A 16001-nucleotide genomic window follows, 5' to 3' on the forward strand; every position below is an offset into this window, starting at 1 on the left:
TTCCCAGAATGAAGCCCCTCTGTCTACGAGGCCTCCCCTACTCCTAGCAGGAACCATGCCAGAAAAGACTCCGTAAGAATCTGACATCATTCACCCAGCCAGAATTTAAAAATAATTATATTAATAATAAATATGTTAAATTACATTTAAAACAATAAATAGAAAAATAAACTGATAAATAAAATCAACAGGTACAAAATGTTTCAAAATTTCAACCAAAGAAAACACACAGACGACAGATAAGACAAATGGACGTATCGGGAGGGTGCTAGATGCATCGGAGGAACCCTTCACAGTTTACATCATGGCTCCCTCCTCGCCTGGTCACCCTTCCTCTCTCCCCAACTTGGAGACCAGGAGACTTAGTGGCTGGTGTCTTGGGGGAACCAGCCAGCAGAGGGAAGCATCTGGTTCCACCTCAGTGCCCTTCTGCAAAGCAGCCTGGAACCCGGGGTGTGGGTTCGGGGGACAGGAGCGTGAGGCGGAGCGGGAGGAAGGACGTCCCTACAGAGGCAAGTCGGTGCTGTTGTGCCGGGTTTTCCTGGCAGTGCCATCGTCTCGGGGCAGCGCCCTCTGCAGGTTGGACATGGCCACGGTCTTTTTGAGGTCAATCACGGCGTAGGAGTCTGAGCTGCGGGTGGGGTGGGTGGTGGGCACAGGGGCGCGGGGGGCCGAGGGGTTCTGGGGCCCCTTGGGGCGGTCTCCACCCCAGCCCTTCAGCTCCACCTGGATGTAGTTGAGCTGCCTGGGGGGCTCAGGGCCCGGCCGGCGGAAATCAAAGTTGAAGACTCTCGGGGAGCCTCGGCGGCGGCTCAGTGGCACAGGGAAGCTGCCATGGCTACGAAGGGCAGCCCGGGTGCTGGTGGGCTTCTGGAGCGGGGTCTCGTCCTCCTCACCATCAGGGAAGCCGTTGGAGGACGGAGTGAGCCCATCCCTTGAGTCTCCGTCATCCCCAGCCTCCTCCCCCAGCCGCTGGGTGTGGCTCTCCCACACAGGGGGCAGGGAGGGCAGGTTTTCGTAGTGTAGCAGGGCTGCCCGGCGGTGGGCAAGGCCATTCCAGCCTGGCTCCTCCGTGCTCAGTCTCCAGCCCGCCCCTGGCCGCAGCCCCGCACTGACGTTCTCATAGGTGCACTTGGGCTGGGCCGGGCACTCAGAAGGGCCCTCGTTGTTGTTGTTGTGGTGGGGGGGGGTATCATGCAGGCTGGGGCAGAGGCCCTGGCACTTCATCATGTGCCGCCGAGCCGGGGTTGGGCCCAACACGAACTTCACCTGGCCCGGCTGCAAGAACACCTGGGGGTCACGGGGGTCGGGGCCCCGGGCCTGTGGGGGAAAGGGCACCTGGCCCTCGGGCAGGGGCTGCAGGCAATGCCGGCTCCTGTGGTGGTCATCCTCACTGGCTGGCGTGTTGACATAGGTGTGGGACTGGGGGAAGGAGTCCAGGTGAAGCAGGAGAGCCCAAGGGCAGGGAGGAAGGAGAGAGCAGAAGGGACAGGGTAAGAGAAATATGGGGAAAAGAGCTGGAGTTTCCACCTCTTCCACATCCTCCAAACTTCCCAGGGAAGCTGCATCCCTTTTCTGGACAGTAAGGGACCCTATCAATTCTCTTCCCTGCCCATGATCCCTAGGAGGCGCCCTGTTTCCTGATGGCCCATCTCCACCCAGGCCAATGGGGAGGAGCAGGGCAGCTGCTTGCTCACCTGTTCATCAGGAGCAATGAGGGCATGAGTGGACTCTTCCCCAAGCGAGGGGTGTCGCAGGCTGCTCGTCGAAGGGCGCCGGGGTGCTGAGAATCTTGGGCCCTCTCCTGGGCAGCCAAGGAAGCCATTGGAGAAGCTGGAGACAGTGTAGCCTAGAGCTGGACACATAGGAGACAAGCCCATGTGGGCAGTGGGGTTCCTTACACCGCCTGACAACCACCTGCGGCTGAGCATGTGGCTTCCTGGGAGTCCTCCAACCTGAGGGGAAACATTCCCAGGGCCCCCAGGATGGTGGGCCCCATTTAACCAGCAGCCCCCCATCATCTTCCACCTCTCTGTTCTCTAATCCCACCCCCTCCCTCAAAGCTCATGGTGAGCCCCACTTCCCCCAGTCCAACCTCAGCTGAAACACTGAGGGTCACCTTGTCGTCACTGAACTGTCCCTTCACATCATTCTAGCTCTGCCAGTGAGCTCTGGGGAAACTCCCCAACATCAGAGGCTGCATTCTTCTATCTTCTACCCCCCCTCACCCCCTGCCGCAGGCCAGCCGATGAAGAGCAGGACACCGAGGAGGGGCTCAGTGTGGACCCACTGAATAAACCAGAGGAAGGTGTGGGAACCTCTCCAGAAAACAGGCATGGGCAAAGATGCCCACACCAAATCAGGAAAGGCAGACGGGTATGACCCAGTAGACAGAAAGAAGAAAGCAAACTAGCTCCAGACTGCTGTTGCTATGGAAACCCAGTGTCTTCCTGTCTGCTCCTGGACCATCCGTCATTACAAGGCCCAGAACGCCCCAGCCGCAGCTTGAGTCGCCTGATTGGCCCAGACAAGGACTTACTTGTCCCCAAGAGTCATCGGATGTCAGGCAACTGTCCTGGCTGGGTGGCCCAGCCGTCCCCACCTGCCTGCCTGCCTGACTTGTGCCTCCAGGCCTCGCATTGGCAGGGACTGGGCCTGTGTATACAATCATGGAGGCCGAGGATGGGGTCTCCTCACCATTGGGAGGCTGGGGGGCCCGAGGGAGGCCAAGCTCGGCTGGGTGGCTGTTGCGTGTGATGATGACCGGCTCTTCCATCACATTGATGCTGTTGCACTGCATCAGATCCTGAAGCAGGTTGAAAATTTCCTCGGCCCGGGAGCACTTGAAGGCGAATATCCCTGAAGGAAGAAAGGAAAAAATGAGGCTCCTCTGACCATGTACCAACAGGCAAGGACCAAGGAGGTTGAAGAGACGCACAACACTCAGGGAATGCCTCTGAACTTGTCCCAGGCCTGGAGGGGGCGGGAGGGCCCCTCATCCCGAACACAAAGATCTGAGAGCTCAGGGAGGAACGGGGCCCACCTGTCCCTCCCCTCATCCATTACCACCATCTAGAGATCTATTACCTCACCTGTATTCCTCACAGCTCAGTCATGTGCACAGGTGAGGGGTACACAGGTAAGGGGAGAAGTCAACATCTGAGCAGAAAAGGATAGTATTGCCCCTCATCCAGTCTTGCTTTCTGTGGGTTCAGTTACCCCCAGGCACCTGGGGTCCAGAAGCAGATGAGCCTCCTTTTGATGTCAGAACATCAGTAGGAGCCTACCACTACCTCACACTACCTACGTCATTCCCCTCACTTCCTCTCATCACGTGGGCATGTTATCCTCTCATGTCATCACAAGGGTGGTATAGTACCGTAAGATACATTGAGAGAGAACAGACCACGCTCATGTAACTTTTATTACAGGACATTGTTACAATTGTTTTATGTTATTATTAGTTATTGTTGTTAATCTCTTACTGGGCCTCGTTTGCATATTAAACCTATTAAACTGTGTCACAGGCACACATGTATAGGAAAATACAGAATATATATGGGTTTGGTATTATCTGTGGTTTCAGGTACCCACTGGGGGTCTCCTCTGCTGGCAAGGTGGGGGCATTACTGTGTTAGATGAGTGACCACTTCACATGCTGCCCCCATCCTCCTCCATGTACCACCCTTTGCTCCTCAGAAAAAGAGTCTCTACCCAGGGCACCAACCCTTGGCTTGATGCACAACCATGTCCAAGCCCTTTGAGGCAGAAGAGTCTCTCCCCGTTCATTGTTCGTTCACTGTACTTAGTCCAGTACCCAGCCAGAGAGGGAATGTCTACTCTGGACAGGCCCCTGACCTCATGGAACTTAAACTCTGGTGCAGAAAGAAAGAATGGCAGACGCACTACAAGACACACGTGGCCAGGCAATCATTAGCTCTTCATTGGCTGTCCTATGGCCCTTCAGACCCCAATGCAGCACCTCAGAGTCCCAGGGACAGCAGGACTTGGCTGAGGGTGATTCAAGGGATCCAAAGGTACCCCTGGGGTGTTGGGCTTCTGCACACCCCATCCTGGCAACAGCAGGGCCCAAGGCTCAGGGGAGGCTACTTGGGGTCTATGCGCATGCATATATCCAGAACAGAGATCAATAAAACCAGGCTGACATATGAAAAATGAGATTTGCAGGAATGAGACAGCAAGGATAGAGGGGAAGGGATGGAAAAGGACTTTGCTGGCAAGATATATTAGGAGCCAGGAAAGCCTGGGAAAGCCTGGAGTTTGAGGAGAACTCAGTGTGGGGGCCTAGGGCAGTCCCTCTGGAATCCCAAGTGCAGATGAAATACATGACAAGAAGTCCCTTCCTGTCTTCTTTCTGTTCAGCCAACGTAAGCACCTCTGCTTCAGAAGCCCAAAGAGGAAGACGCATGGAGGGGAAGGCTCCCAGAACATCAGAGACTCACTGCTGTGGACAGTGGCCTCATCAGGGGAGCCTGTTCATCCCACCTCCCCAGTCACAACCCTAACTGCATCTAATGCAAGCCTGGCCTGGGTTCTTTCCAGAAACCCAGAGCTTGGGTCTGGGTCCTAAGAGATAAGCCCAGATGATGCTACTCCTTCAAAGAGCCATGGCAGGCTCTGGCCTTGACTTCATTGAAGGATCACCGTTCTCTGACCCTTGACTACAGGGAGAAAGGCGAGGAAGGGAGAAAACATCACACTCCAGGCGACAGGAGACAAATATTAACCTCCGGGTGGTTACTCAGTACATCAGAGACCCGAGTCTGACCTCGCCAAGCCTAGCATTCCCAAGCCACGCAACCCCAAGGTAACTAGAGCCTCCAGCCTGACCCTTTGTTATTCACGAGCTCCAGGTCATAGACCTGGGGCTCAGAAGAAAATTTGTTTCTCCATAGGAGACAAGGGGTACCCTCAAACTAGGGTACAGAGGAAGGAGAAATCACTTGCTTACCCAGACAGGTTCTGGCCTGGGAGCACTGGCTCTCTCCCACGGGCTGTGCAATAAATGCCCCCACAAAAGGACCCAGGCTGGAATCCCAATGACTGAGGAGAAAGAGCACTGGCCTGGGAGTCCACTTAGTTTCTTTTGAACACGCTATGCGCTCTTGGCCATCACCCTTCCCTTCTCTGGGTAATACCCACCAGGTCAGCAGGCTTCCCCACGGCCCCCTGAGCTCTGACTTCCTGCCCCAGTACTTGCCCTGGGGCACAAACCCCTCTCCTGGTGTGCAGCAGGAGCCATACTCACCCTGGCCCGTCTGACACCGGCGGCCACTCTCAAAGGAGAAGAGGTTGGAGTCGTAGCCATAGCGCCGCAGGCAGAGGTAGGGCCAGCGGACAGCCTCGCGCCGATGCAGGTGCAGGACCAGCTCACTCTGTGTCAGCTCCATGACTCCGGAGCCCAGCTCCACCCCCTCGTCATCCACATTTGTCACCTGGGGGGGCAGAGAACAGAAGGGTGGGGGGGGGTTCAATGAGTATGCATAGAGGTCCCTGAGCCACTGGGAGGCAGGCCAATGCAGCGCTAGGGCTGGGGAGCCAAGGGGCTCTCTGGAATGCCACGTGATCACCAGGAGACCAAGCGGATCCAGCAGTGCCACTGACCACTGCCCTTCCCTAGGCCTCGGCTTTGGCACTTGAGGGGGGGTGGTCAGTTGACCTCCTAGGTCAGATAGTTTGATGACCAAGGTTAGAGGACCTCGACGGTCCATGACCTGTGCCCAAGAACCAGATGCCAATGCATGACGTTTCAAGCTAAAATTTTAAGGCCCCTGAGAACAGAATACAGACCTCCTCCACCATTTCCCTAACTCTAGGACCTTGCCGAGGGCTCCCTCTTCTGGCAAGCAGGAGAACCTGTGCCTCAAAAGCTGGGTGTGAGGAGGGGACTCCCCTACAGGGAAGTATGGTGGCAGGGGCCAGGGATGCCCGTGGCCACTGGGCCTGGCCTTAGCTTCCCAAAGCCACCAGCAAATGCTAATATAGGGCTTACCGTGCATAATGCGTATCTATGTATGTATACTAACTCACAAACACAGATTGTTTTTTCCTCCAAAAAATATATACGTAAAGCTATGAAGAGATATTGGTAGGAGTGGATGTTCCAAAAGCACGATATTTGAATCCCAGTATTTCTTCATTCTCAGTAGGACATTCATGGTATAGGAGAGCCACGCAATGGGCAGCGGCCTGGGCCTCAAGTCTTAAGGAGCCACCACCTTGGCCTGTCACTTCACCTTCTCTAGGGAGGCAACAGCAACTTGACAGGTTGGCCCAGGAGCCATCCAGGCAGCCCAGGAGAGGAGGAGGTTGCGGGTACCTTGAACTTGGTTGGGTGGTTGTCTGGGACGCTGTCTCTGTTCAGGCAGCTGCAGCAGCTCCCCATGGTGTCAGAACAGCCAGGCCACCCTAGGGGAAAATGCAACGGACAAGGTCATCTAGGTCAGCTCTGGAAAGCCCCACTTTAGGGACTCTGACAGAACCACCTCATTAAGATCACCTCCGCTTGGACATAGGAAGACTCTGTCCCTCCTCTAAGACACTCATATTCTTAATCCAGGGCCAGACATGTGTTGGATAAACATTAATTCAAGTTAGGATGTGTTAAAGATTAATGCTGACAGAGCAAAGAAAGAGAACTTCTCAGAGGTAACATCTGATCTGGACCCTGAGAAGTGAGGAGCATTCTGAATGAAATAATGCAAGCAATGGGAAGCCTGTAAAGCAGGAAAAGCATGGACAAGCAGGGAGGGGTGCCTGGGTGGTGAGATTGGTCAGTCGTCTGATGCCTGATTTTGGCTCAAGTCATGATCTCGAGCATGTGGGATCAAGCCCCAGGTCAGGCCCCATGCTCAGCATGAGTCTGCTTGTGTCTCTATCTCTGCTCGTCCCCTTGCTCACATGCTCGCTCCCTCTCTTTTTTGAAAAGATGAATAGAATAGAATAGAATAGAATAGAATAGAATAGAATAAAATAAAATAAAATAAAATAAAATAAAATAAAATAAAATAAAATAAAATAAAATAAAAGGCAGGGAACCAGAAAAGTGATTTTCTTCAGAGGGAGCTGGGTGCCAATCCAGAGCCTTCATCTGGATTCAGCAGAGAAACTGTAACTTGGGAGTCCCCAACACTTTGGCCTGGACCTTCCTCTTTTTTTTTTCCCTTCTTTTCTACCTTACCCTTCCCACATCACCCAAATTCTCTTTTCTTCCCTCACCACCATCCCAAAATGGACTTCAAATTTATCTTTTTGATGTTCTCTTCTGTGAGGCATCACATCACAGTCAAGATACAGTAAGAAGACTAAATTCAAAACAGCACATTTTTTTATAATCTTGATTATGCATTTCTTCCTTAAAAAAAAAAAACCTCTGGGTCTGCTCCTCTTTGTCTAAAGAAGAGACCAGAGGCCTTAGTATCTGGCTTTTCCCTCCAGGATTATGGCACTTGGATTACATGTCACAACAGTTGGGCCTTTGTCTAGAATGGAGAGGAGACTGCCAAACTGGAGTGACCTTAGGGAGCAAACAAATGCACAGAACAGTCGCAACCAGAAGGGTTGCAACTTGATGCAAGAAATCAATTTATAAGGGACACCTGGGGAGCTCAGTCAGTTAAGCCTCCAACTCTTGATTTCAATTCAGGTCGTGATCTCAGGGTCATGAGATTGAGCCCCACATCAGGCTCTGCACTCAGCAGTCTGCTTGAGATTCTCTCTCCCTCTCCCTCACTAAATAAATATATCTTTGAAAAAATGAAACTGTAAGATCAGATATCCTTCAGGAACTCCCAATGAATGTGTAAAGCCTTGAACAATCCTGACTGGTATCCCCCATTCCTCCCGACTTGGAAAACTCCAGAAGAGTGGCTCCTATACACAGCTCTCACCTCACCCAGGCCATCGGGGAGCTGACCATGGGAGGGGCATGGGGAAGGACCCCCACTTTATTCCCCCTGTTCTTGGTGGGGCATCATGGCAAGTAGTCTGCAGAGAAGTCACCTGGATCCCTCTGGGACACACCTGGGGCTCACCTGGCACAGGAAACAAAGACCACAAGTTAGTGGAAACCTTCCATGCTCGCCCCCAATTGTTAATGAATTCACTTGCTGTCAATCCATCCCACCTGGATATCTGTTCCAGGTCCTGACAGGACACACAATGAAGAGAGTGAGTTCAAGGCCAAAGGGCCACAAATCCAAGCCCCCCAGGCCCTGAAAGGGAGCCACTACCCTAGTTGCAATGAATCTAAAGTCGGAGGCAGCCTTTTCAGTTGCCCCTAGAACCCATCTGAATCCTGTTACAACCAACACCAAAACCACCACCTTACCTTTACAGAAAACTTTAACTCTACAGAGAGCTTTCTGAAAAGGACACTGTGATGTACTGGAAAGAATGCTGGCTTAAGATTCAGGAAACGAATGATCTAAACTGGCACTAAGCATCTGGGAGACTCTGGCAAGACAATCCCCCACCTCCCACCTCAAGGCCTTCGTTTTCAAGGGAAACCTCTGTAAATGGCGAGGTTCTGGCTTAATTAACCTGAAAGCGGTTAAGTCCGTAGTAAAAAGGTCACGAAAACGGGTATTTGCCCCTTCCAGGACAAGCTACGCTCCCTCCATCTGACATTTGGAAACTTGATAGATATTCTGTTCTCCAAGCTTTGTAATGCCTAAAATTTTAACATAAATGCTAACAATAAATCAAAATTTCAGGGATCCAGGGGATTCAGCCCCAGGTGGACATGTTGACAAGCCAGGGCCTTGGAGATCCTTGAAATCCCACCCTCCTGCTTTCCAAAAGCAATATCCTTTCCCAGGGGACCCTTGTGCTCTGCTTCCTCCTACAGCTTCCCCGGTAAAGGGACCCCCATCCCTCTGGTCTGGCTTATGCCTGCAAGAAGGAAGAAGGCTGAGGGAGGTGTGCACAGCCTAAAGACCGGCAGCCGGGAAAATACTGAGGCTGGAGCCACCAACAGGGAGTCTGGGGGTGAAACCAAGAACTATAGGGTGCAAGATGGGGGAGGGTGTTGCACCTTTTTCTGTCCCCTTCATTTGTCTTTAGGATATCAGAACGTATCATGACACTTCAGTGGGGGGGGGGGGGGTTACAGTGGCTGGGACAGGTAGGGGCTCTGGTCCCCCAGAGGTGTGGATCGGAGGTGGGAGTGACAGGGTGGGTTGTGGGGACTCAAAATATAGGAGGGCTTGCGGAGACATGGGTAAGTTTTCTGCATTAAAGCGTGGTGCAAGGAGAATGGGGCGTATGCAGGATCAGAGGAACCGCAGCGCTCTGGAAGCCTTTGGGGGGCATTCCGGAGAAGGGTGGCTCTGCGGGCGTGAACAGGAGAATTCGCAGGAGTGAGGGGGTTCCAAGGGCTCCAGGACAAGCCAAGGTGTGTCCGGGGTTGGGGGTGGGGTGGTTCTGGGGAATGAGCGACAGATTCGGGTGGCGGGGTTGTCAGGGGAATTTCTACAGACACCGGGAAGCGATGGGGGAGGTCGGGGCCGCGCGCCGTCCCAGATCCCCGCCCCCAGCCCCGGGACTCCACCGCCCGCCCGCCCAGGGCTTCCTCGGGAGGGAGCGGAGGCTGTGGCGCGGCGCGGTGCGGCCTCGGTGGAACCGCCTCGTCCCCGCCCCGCCGCGCCCCGACTCACATCGCCCCGCGGCCCGGGCGGCGCCGGGCCCCGCTCCCGGGTCCCGCTGCAGCAGCCGCCGCCCGCCCGGAGCTAAGGCCTCCCCGCCCCGCCCCGCGGCCGCGGGGTCGGAGGTCACCGGCAGCACCAACGAGACGCTGCGGGCGGGCGGACCCGATCGGGGGCGACCAGCGCGCAGCCTAGAAGGTCCCTTTGGAGGACTTTGCAGTCGGGAGCGGGGAGCATGCGCAGACGCCAGAGGGCGCTCCGGGCCAGCCGCGGAGCTAGCCCCACGGAGAGGGGCGGGGCGGGGGCGGGGCGGGGGCGGGGCCGAGAAGGGACCCAGAGATGGGACCGGAGGTTTCCACTCCCGGGATCAGAAAAGGGACCGGGGTCGGGGGAAGAGACATAAAAGATAGGGAAAGGGCCTGAACGGCCTGCAGGGAGAAGGGCAAGATGAAGAATCCCTAAAGAGGGACGACAGTCCCTCCGGGGGAGGCAACTGAGAGGGGTGAGGGCCCCCGGAGGGGGGCGGGGCCAGGAGGAGGGTCTGAGGGGACCTGCTGGCTCGGAAAGGCGCACTGTTCCGCCAATGACTGAAGCCCCGGCCGGACGGCGGCTCCCAGGGGTCCGCCCCGTGCCCGCGGGGGCGCAGAGCCTTCGCTAACCCCTGGGAGTGGGGAGGGGCAGTGGGGCCTGCACACTCTCCACCCTGAGGTCCCCCAGATTCTTTCCTTCCGGCTGCAACTCCAGGCCCCGCGCCAGCTGCCCGCTCTTCCAGTCCGGGAGGGGCGGGCGGGGGCAGGCGCTGAGGCCTCGGTGTGGGGACTGGGCGGGGGGCCGGACGGCGGGGTCTGTCCAGAACTGCCCGGACGCCGGCGCGCAGCGAGGGTGAGACCCCAGCGGAGTCCCGTTCCCTCCCCTAAGCTCCCAGCAGCCAGACTGGGAATCCCGGGGTTCCCGCCTCCCGGGGACGCCCAAGAACAAGCTTTAGGAATCTGTCGAGGGGACACTTGGCAGGGCCGGGTACTTTTCTCTCTCGCTGTCCGCGGAAAACCTTCCCATCCTTTTACCTCCCTGGTCCCTAGGGCTGTGCAGGCTCTGCCCTCCAGGGCAGGGGCGGATTGCGAAGAGTGAACTCTTGAACCGGGTTGCACCTGCGCGGGGGCGGGAGACAGGGTTCAGCCCTGAGAAGGAGGGGGATTCTTGAAGAAATCCAGCTTGTTAGTAAGACCGGGTCCAGGGCTGAGTGGAGATGGGAGGATGGAAGGGTGAGGGGTGAGAGCTGACTTCTGAGCATTGTTTCTGTGCGGGGCAATTGCAGACAAACTAGAACCTGGAAGAGGGTGCAAATCCACCCTGAGGTCCCAGGTGGCTCCGAACCCTCTCCCAAGTGCCTCTTGCCGCCTGGTTGGAGCAGGGGCAGTGCTGTCAGGGGAAGTGGCTACTCCTGGCCCTGAATGTGAACGGCCCATCCTGGCTGCTTTCCACAGGAAACATGACAGAACAGGAAGGAAGCAGATGGGTGTGGAAGCAGGGATGGGTGGCACAGGACGTCTGAAGGGGGTGGGAGGGCTGGGAACCAATATAACTGTTAAGAGTCCAAACCTTGTTCCCAACTCCACAGCTGAGTTTCATAGAGGCCTGGGATCTGGTGAGGACCTCCTGTGCCCTAGCTGCTGTCAAAATCCATCCTAGATCTCAAAGGCAACTTCTTCCTAGGACATCCCCCAGTGTTTTAGTGTGACCTTAGGCAAGTTAACCTCAGTTTGTTTCAGCTCTCAACTGGGATAACAGAAACTACCTGATAAATCCTATCAGGTTTTAAGGATGCATTCTATTATGTAAAGTGCTAGTGTGGTCCCTTGCACAGAGTAAACATTACAGAAAAGTTTGCTCTGGTTATTTTTCTCCTAGCGTGCCATATATACCTGCCTAGAGCTCTGGCCCTATTCAGTCTGGTCTCATCTCTCTCTATTTTTTTTTTTTTTTTGGAGTATGAGCTCCTTAAGGGCAGGGCCCATCTGTTTTCTACTTCAGTGGTCACCCTCACCCCCAAGATCCTGTGGTCCTGCTAAGGCTGGCCCCAAGGAGGGCCAAAGAGAGGTGTTTAGAATTATCCAATAAAATGGGAAATTGCTGCTATAGGTAGAAGCCAAAAGCCACGGGATTTTCCTGTCCTTGAGCTTATAGACAAGATGAGGAACTGTCCTGAGCTTGCAGCTGGCAAAGTGGCCCTTGTGTTGGGAGCATGAGGATGCAGGTTCAGTGGAGTGTTCAGTGCACAATGAGGAATGGTGGGAGTTGACACTGGGGAGGTGGGGAAGGGGCCAGTCTGCCCAAAGGCTCATTAGAAAGGCAGAATGGCCTCTCCTTCCACTGTGGGCCCCTTCTTTCCTCCTTCCCAATCTTGGGACGACCCAGAATTTGAGCTTCAGAACTCTTGGGAGTTTCTGAAAGGCCTGGCCTCAAGATCTGGCTCAGCCACTTAGTAGCTGAGTGACTTTGGGCATTTATGCTCTGTGAGCCTCAGTGTAGCCATCTATAAAATGGGGACAGGAGAACCACCCACCTCATCTGGTCATTGGGAGGACAGAAGGAGACCATGCCTGCAAAGCACTTAGCCCTGCCTGGCACATCGTACATGAGGGACTGACAAATGGGAGTTCTTGTTTTCTGGACAGACTTTGTCACCAATGTCAGTGCCGAGCTCTGACTGGCCTCATCAAAGGGAGAGCCTCACCCCTCCAGAGCCAGGTCCACCAGCCAACTCAGACAGTGACCCAGGCCACCTGCCAGACAAGCACCCTGAGGAGACTTCTGCGCAGGTAGTAGGAGCCCTTCCCTTCTCTCTGAGGCCCTCCATCCTACAGGCCTCCTCCCATTTCTACCACCTGCCTGGAGGGTAGCCTTTGAGCCCGATCTCCTGTGGTCCTTTTCTCTTTGCAGGAACCCCTGTCCCTATAGCCCCCTTGGGGTGGGGGATGGGGACATAGGGATTCGACTTTAAACTTATTCACATGAATACCCGTTCCCTCTCTTGGGGAGTCTGTGTTGTCAAAGCCAACTCCAGGCTTTGGCCCCAGACTAATAGGTTGATTTCAAACATAAGAAAGGATGCCATTTGGGGGTGTGGGGCCTCCCCAGCCTGCTTCAATCAGACCACAAATGCAGGAGTGGATCAGCTGTCCTTGTCTTGATCTTGGAGGGGGGCACATGGTAATCATTCCAGATTGGGAGGAGGAGGGAGGAAAGAAGAGGAAGGCAAAACTAACCACCCCTCTCCTGCCACATCTCCTCAGGATCCCAAAGTTTTGAGCTTGGGGCTCCCTTGCCTGGACACAGACGGGGCCTCCACCTGGCCTGAGCTTCGGATCCTCCTGCAGCAGCTGCCTCCGCAGGACAGTGATGTGGGTCTCCCTCTCTCCGCCTCCCTCTTTTTACCGTGGGGCCAGACTCCAGAGGATAGGGAACTAGGACCCAGCTGTGCCGCTAACTGGGGACTCCCCAGCCTGAGTTTTCAAGTCTTCACAAATGGGTACAAAAGCATCTGCTCTGACCACAATGCTTAGTTGAAAAGCAAATGAGAAAATGGACATGAGCAACTTCGGAAACCAATAGTGGAATGTACAAATGTAGAGAGTATGGTTAAGTATTTATTGAGGCCCTAGTGTGTGCCCAGACAAAAGGCTTACACTTCAGCTAGGTGGGCAAGACCAGGGAACGTGGAATAAATCGGAAAAACAACAGAAAGTGACAGTGAGCTCCAGCTCCCTGGGGGTAAGGATCTAGATAAGTGGTGACAGGGCTTAGTGCTATGGGCTGTCAGGACCTGAGTGGTGGCCATTCCTGCGGGCAGGTGAGACTGAGGTAGGCTTACTCCAGCTCTCTTCCCTATCTCTGTGCCCTTCTGTGCCGTTGTCTTCTGCACCTCCAGAAGCTTCTACAACCTTCCTTTGACCCAGCAGCTAACTAAGCCTTCTCCCTCCAAACTCCAGCCTTGCCTGTTGGGGCTCTCCCAGTCTCAGTGGAGGCCTGTTTCTGCAGGAACGCTACTGCCTGGCCTTTGAAGAGGATGAGCTGGCCGAGCTGAGGCTCTTCTGTGCCCAGCGGAGGCGGGAGGCCCTGGGACAGGGGGTGGCCAGCCTGGTACTTTCCAAGCTGGTGGAACACACCTGTGAGAAGGTATGTAGTGCCCCCCCCACCCGCCCATTCCCCCTTGCCCTCTCACTTCTGTAGAAGGCCCTAGCTCCAGGGGCTCAGGTGGGGAAACGGGGGTTGGGGATTGACAGTTTGGCAAATTCCAAAAAGAGAGGCCATGTTTAGGGGTTCTCCGTGGAGCCTGCAGTGGAGGTGGGCCTGCCAGGGGGAACAGTTGGGTTGGGGTTAAGATGGAAAAGCCAGGAGGGAAGCCTCTGACCAGCCCAGCACCTCAACCCGGCAGTGCAGGGAGCTGCTGAGGCCAGGGGAGTACGGAGTGTTAGCAGCCCGGGCAGGAGAGAGGCGCCGCTGGCACCCGGCTTGCTTTGCCTGCCAGGCCTGTGGCCAGGCCCTGATAGACCTCATCTACTTCTACCACGACGGGCATCTCTACTGCGGCCGTCATCACGCAGAGCTGCTCCGGCCCCGCTGCCCGGCCTGTGACCAGGTACAGCCCCAAGAGGGCTGCTGGGAGGGGGCTGCCCAGGGTCCACCGCGGGAGAGGTAAGGGGACACCTCTGCTGGTACCGCGGAGTGGAGGACTCGGAACCAGCCTGGGTCCTTTGTGTTCCCTGTGGCTCTGACTGGAATCCTGGGCATGGGGACCCGTCGCCTTGTGCCCTCCCCCGCCGCAAGCAGAGGCCCCCAGACTTTCTGGGACTGAGAGGATTTCTCCGGAGCAGGGACAGACGTTCATCTCGGTTTGCCGGGTGCCCAGTGCTGTCCTGATCAGGCGAGGAACTGCCATAATGGGAGCCCAAGAGGCAGAGCGAACCCTGGGTTGGGAGTCCCGGCGACGGGGGTCGCGCTTCTTCAGGCTGTGCCACCTGCTAGCGGGACCCCGGCTAGGCCAGTCAACCCTCCCTGCGCCCGAGTGGTTGAGTAGATCAAAGGGGATGTCGGTAGACGTGCTTTAGCGTTAACTGGGTAAAAGGCGTGGTTCCGGGTGGATGAATGAGTGAATGAATGAATGAACGGGCTCTTCTCCCCCCTCTCCCAGCTCATCTTCTCCCGGCGCTGCACTGAGGCCGAGGGGCGGCGCTGGCACGAGAACCACTTCTGCTGCCAGGACTGCGCCGGGCCCTTGGGCGGGGGGCGCTACGCCGTGCCGGGGGGCGGCCCCTGCTGCCCCCGCTGCTTTGAGCGTCGCTATTCGGCTGCCGGCTCGAGCCAGGCCCCGGCACTGGAAGGGAGGGCGTCCCCTGGTAAGGGAGGAGAAGGTGCAGATCCGGGGGGAAGGGGGCAGCGGCTTGGGCTGGGCCGAGGAGGGGATTCTCCCGGGCCGGGACCCTCGCCCCGGTCCCACGCCGTTCCGTCCCCCCACCGCACCCCCCAGACCCGAGCCTCGGGGCCCGCAGCTCTCACCGCGCGTCCCTGGCCGGAGCGCTTCCAGGGCCTCCCGAGCCCAGCCCGCGCCACCGTCGGGGCTGCGGCGCGGGACTCACTCCCGGACTGGGGACGCGGCCGCCCTCTGCTGGGCAGCGGCGGGGACGCGCGGGGGCGGGGGGAGCCCGGGAGCGGAGTCGCGGCGGCGGCGGCGGCGGCGGCGGCGCGCACGGCCCGGGGGCGGGGCGGGATAGAGGCCGGACCCCAGCCGGATCCGGCTTCTGGCGCCCGCCCCGCCCGGATCCGGGAGAGGGGGCTCCCGGCTCTGAGACCCGCGTTTCTGGCCTGGCCAGCAACAGGGGAGGCGGGCCTCGACAGAGCGGAGGACGCCGCTGCCGTCTCCCGAGCAGCCCTTCCCGCCGCTGCCTCCCGCTTCGGCCCGGAGGCCCAGAGAGGGCCGCTTCCATCCAGCCCGGAGCAGGAAGATCGAGCTGGGGACCGGACGGAGGCACCCCAAGGGCAGGAACGGGGCCGGCTGGAGAAGCCGCTCGACGCCAGGGAGGACGCCTCCTGCCCCACCTGCTCCTCCTCTTCGGACTCGGAACCCGAAGGTTTTTTCTTAGGCCAGCGCCTTCCCGGTCCCTGGAAGTCCCCCGGAAGCCTCCAGGCTGGGGACAGCGACACCTCCAGGAGACACTGCGCCATTTGCTAGTGGCGCAGCCCGGGGAAGGGGAAGGGGCGCGTGATCGGTTTGGTGGGAGAGCGAGGATCTCCTCACCCTGTAAACATCCTAGATTGAACGCAGTCAGGGGCACCCCT

The 16001-nt window shown here is 56.8% G+C and overlaps 2 protein-coding genes across 7 annotated transcripts; one reads left to right on the top strand and one right to left on the bottom strand.

Annotated features, from left to right (window-relative positions):
* Positions 1–99: 99 nt before the first annotated feature.
* Positions 100–15302, bottom strand: FRS3 (fibroblast growth factor receptor substrate 3). Of its 2 annotated transcripts, none has more exons than XM_025990893.2 (7): positions 15222–15302; positions 7911–8054; positions 6341–6429; positions 5270–5456; positions 2698–2859; positions 1698–1855; positions 100–1422 (listed from the first exon to the last, which is right to left on the bottom strand). In XM_025990893.2, the coding sequence occupies exons 3-7, from the start codon at positions 6404–6406 to the stop codon at positions 505–507; spliced, it is 1491 nt and encodes a 496-aa protein (XP_025846678.1). In that variant the 5' UTR covers positions 6407–6429; positions 7911–8054; positions 15222–15302; the 3' UTR covers positions 100–504. The 2 variants fall into 2 exon arrangements, with proteins under 2 accessions (XP_025846678.1, XP_072588047.1); XM_072731946.1 differs by lacking the exon at positions 15222–15302 and adding an exon at positions 9678–9805.
* PRICKLE4 (prickle planar cell polarity protein 4) lies at positions 9335–15931 on the top strand. 5 transcript variants are annotated; one of them, XM_072731963.1, is made up of 7 exons: positions 9335–9415; positions 12341–12484; positions 12959–13066; positions 13704–13841; positions 14101–14304; positions 14857–15061; positions 15536–15931. In XM_072731963.1, exons 2-7 carry the CDS (start codon positions 12353–12355, stop codon positions 15892–15894), a joined length of 1146 nt encoding a protein of 381 aa, XP_072588064.1. In that variant the 5' UTR covers positions 9335–9415; positions 12341–12352; the 3' UTR covers positions 15895–15931. The 5 variants fall into 5 exon arrangements, with proteins under 5 accessions (XP_072588064.1, XP_072588057.1, XP_072588054.1 ...); XM_072731956.1 differs by lacking the exon at positions 9335–9415 and adding an exon at positions 9821–9863; XM_072731953.1 differs by lacking the exon at positions 9335–9415 and adding an exon at positions 9967–10167.
* Positions 15932–16001: the final 70 nt, after the last annotated feature.

The sequence above is a fragment of the Vulpes vulpes genome, chromosome 1 (assembly GCF_048418805.1).
Source record: "Vulpes vulpes isolate BD-2025 chromosome 1, VulVul3, whole genome shotgun sequence".
Classification (NCBI taxonomy): domain Eukaryota; kingdom Metazoa; phylum Chordata; class Mammalia; order Carnivora; family Canidae; genus Vulpes; species Vulpes vulpes.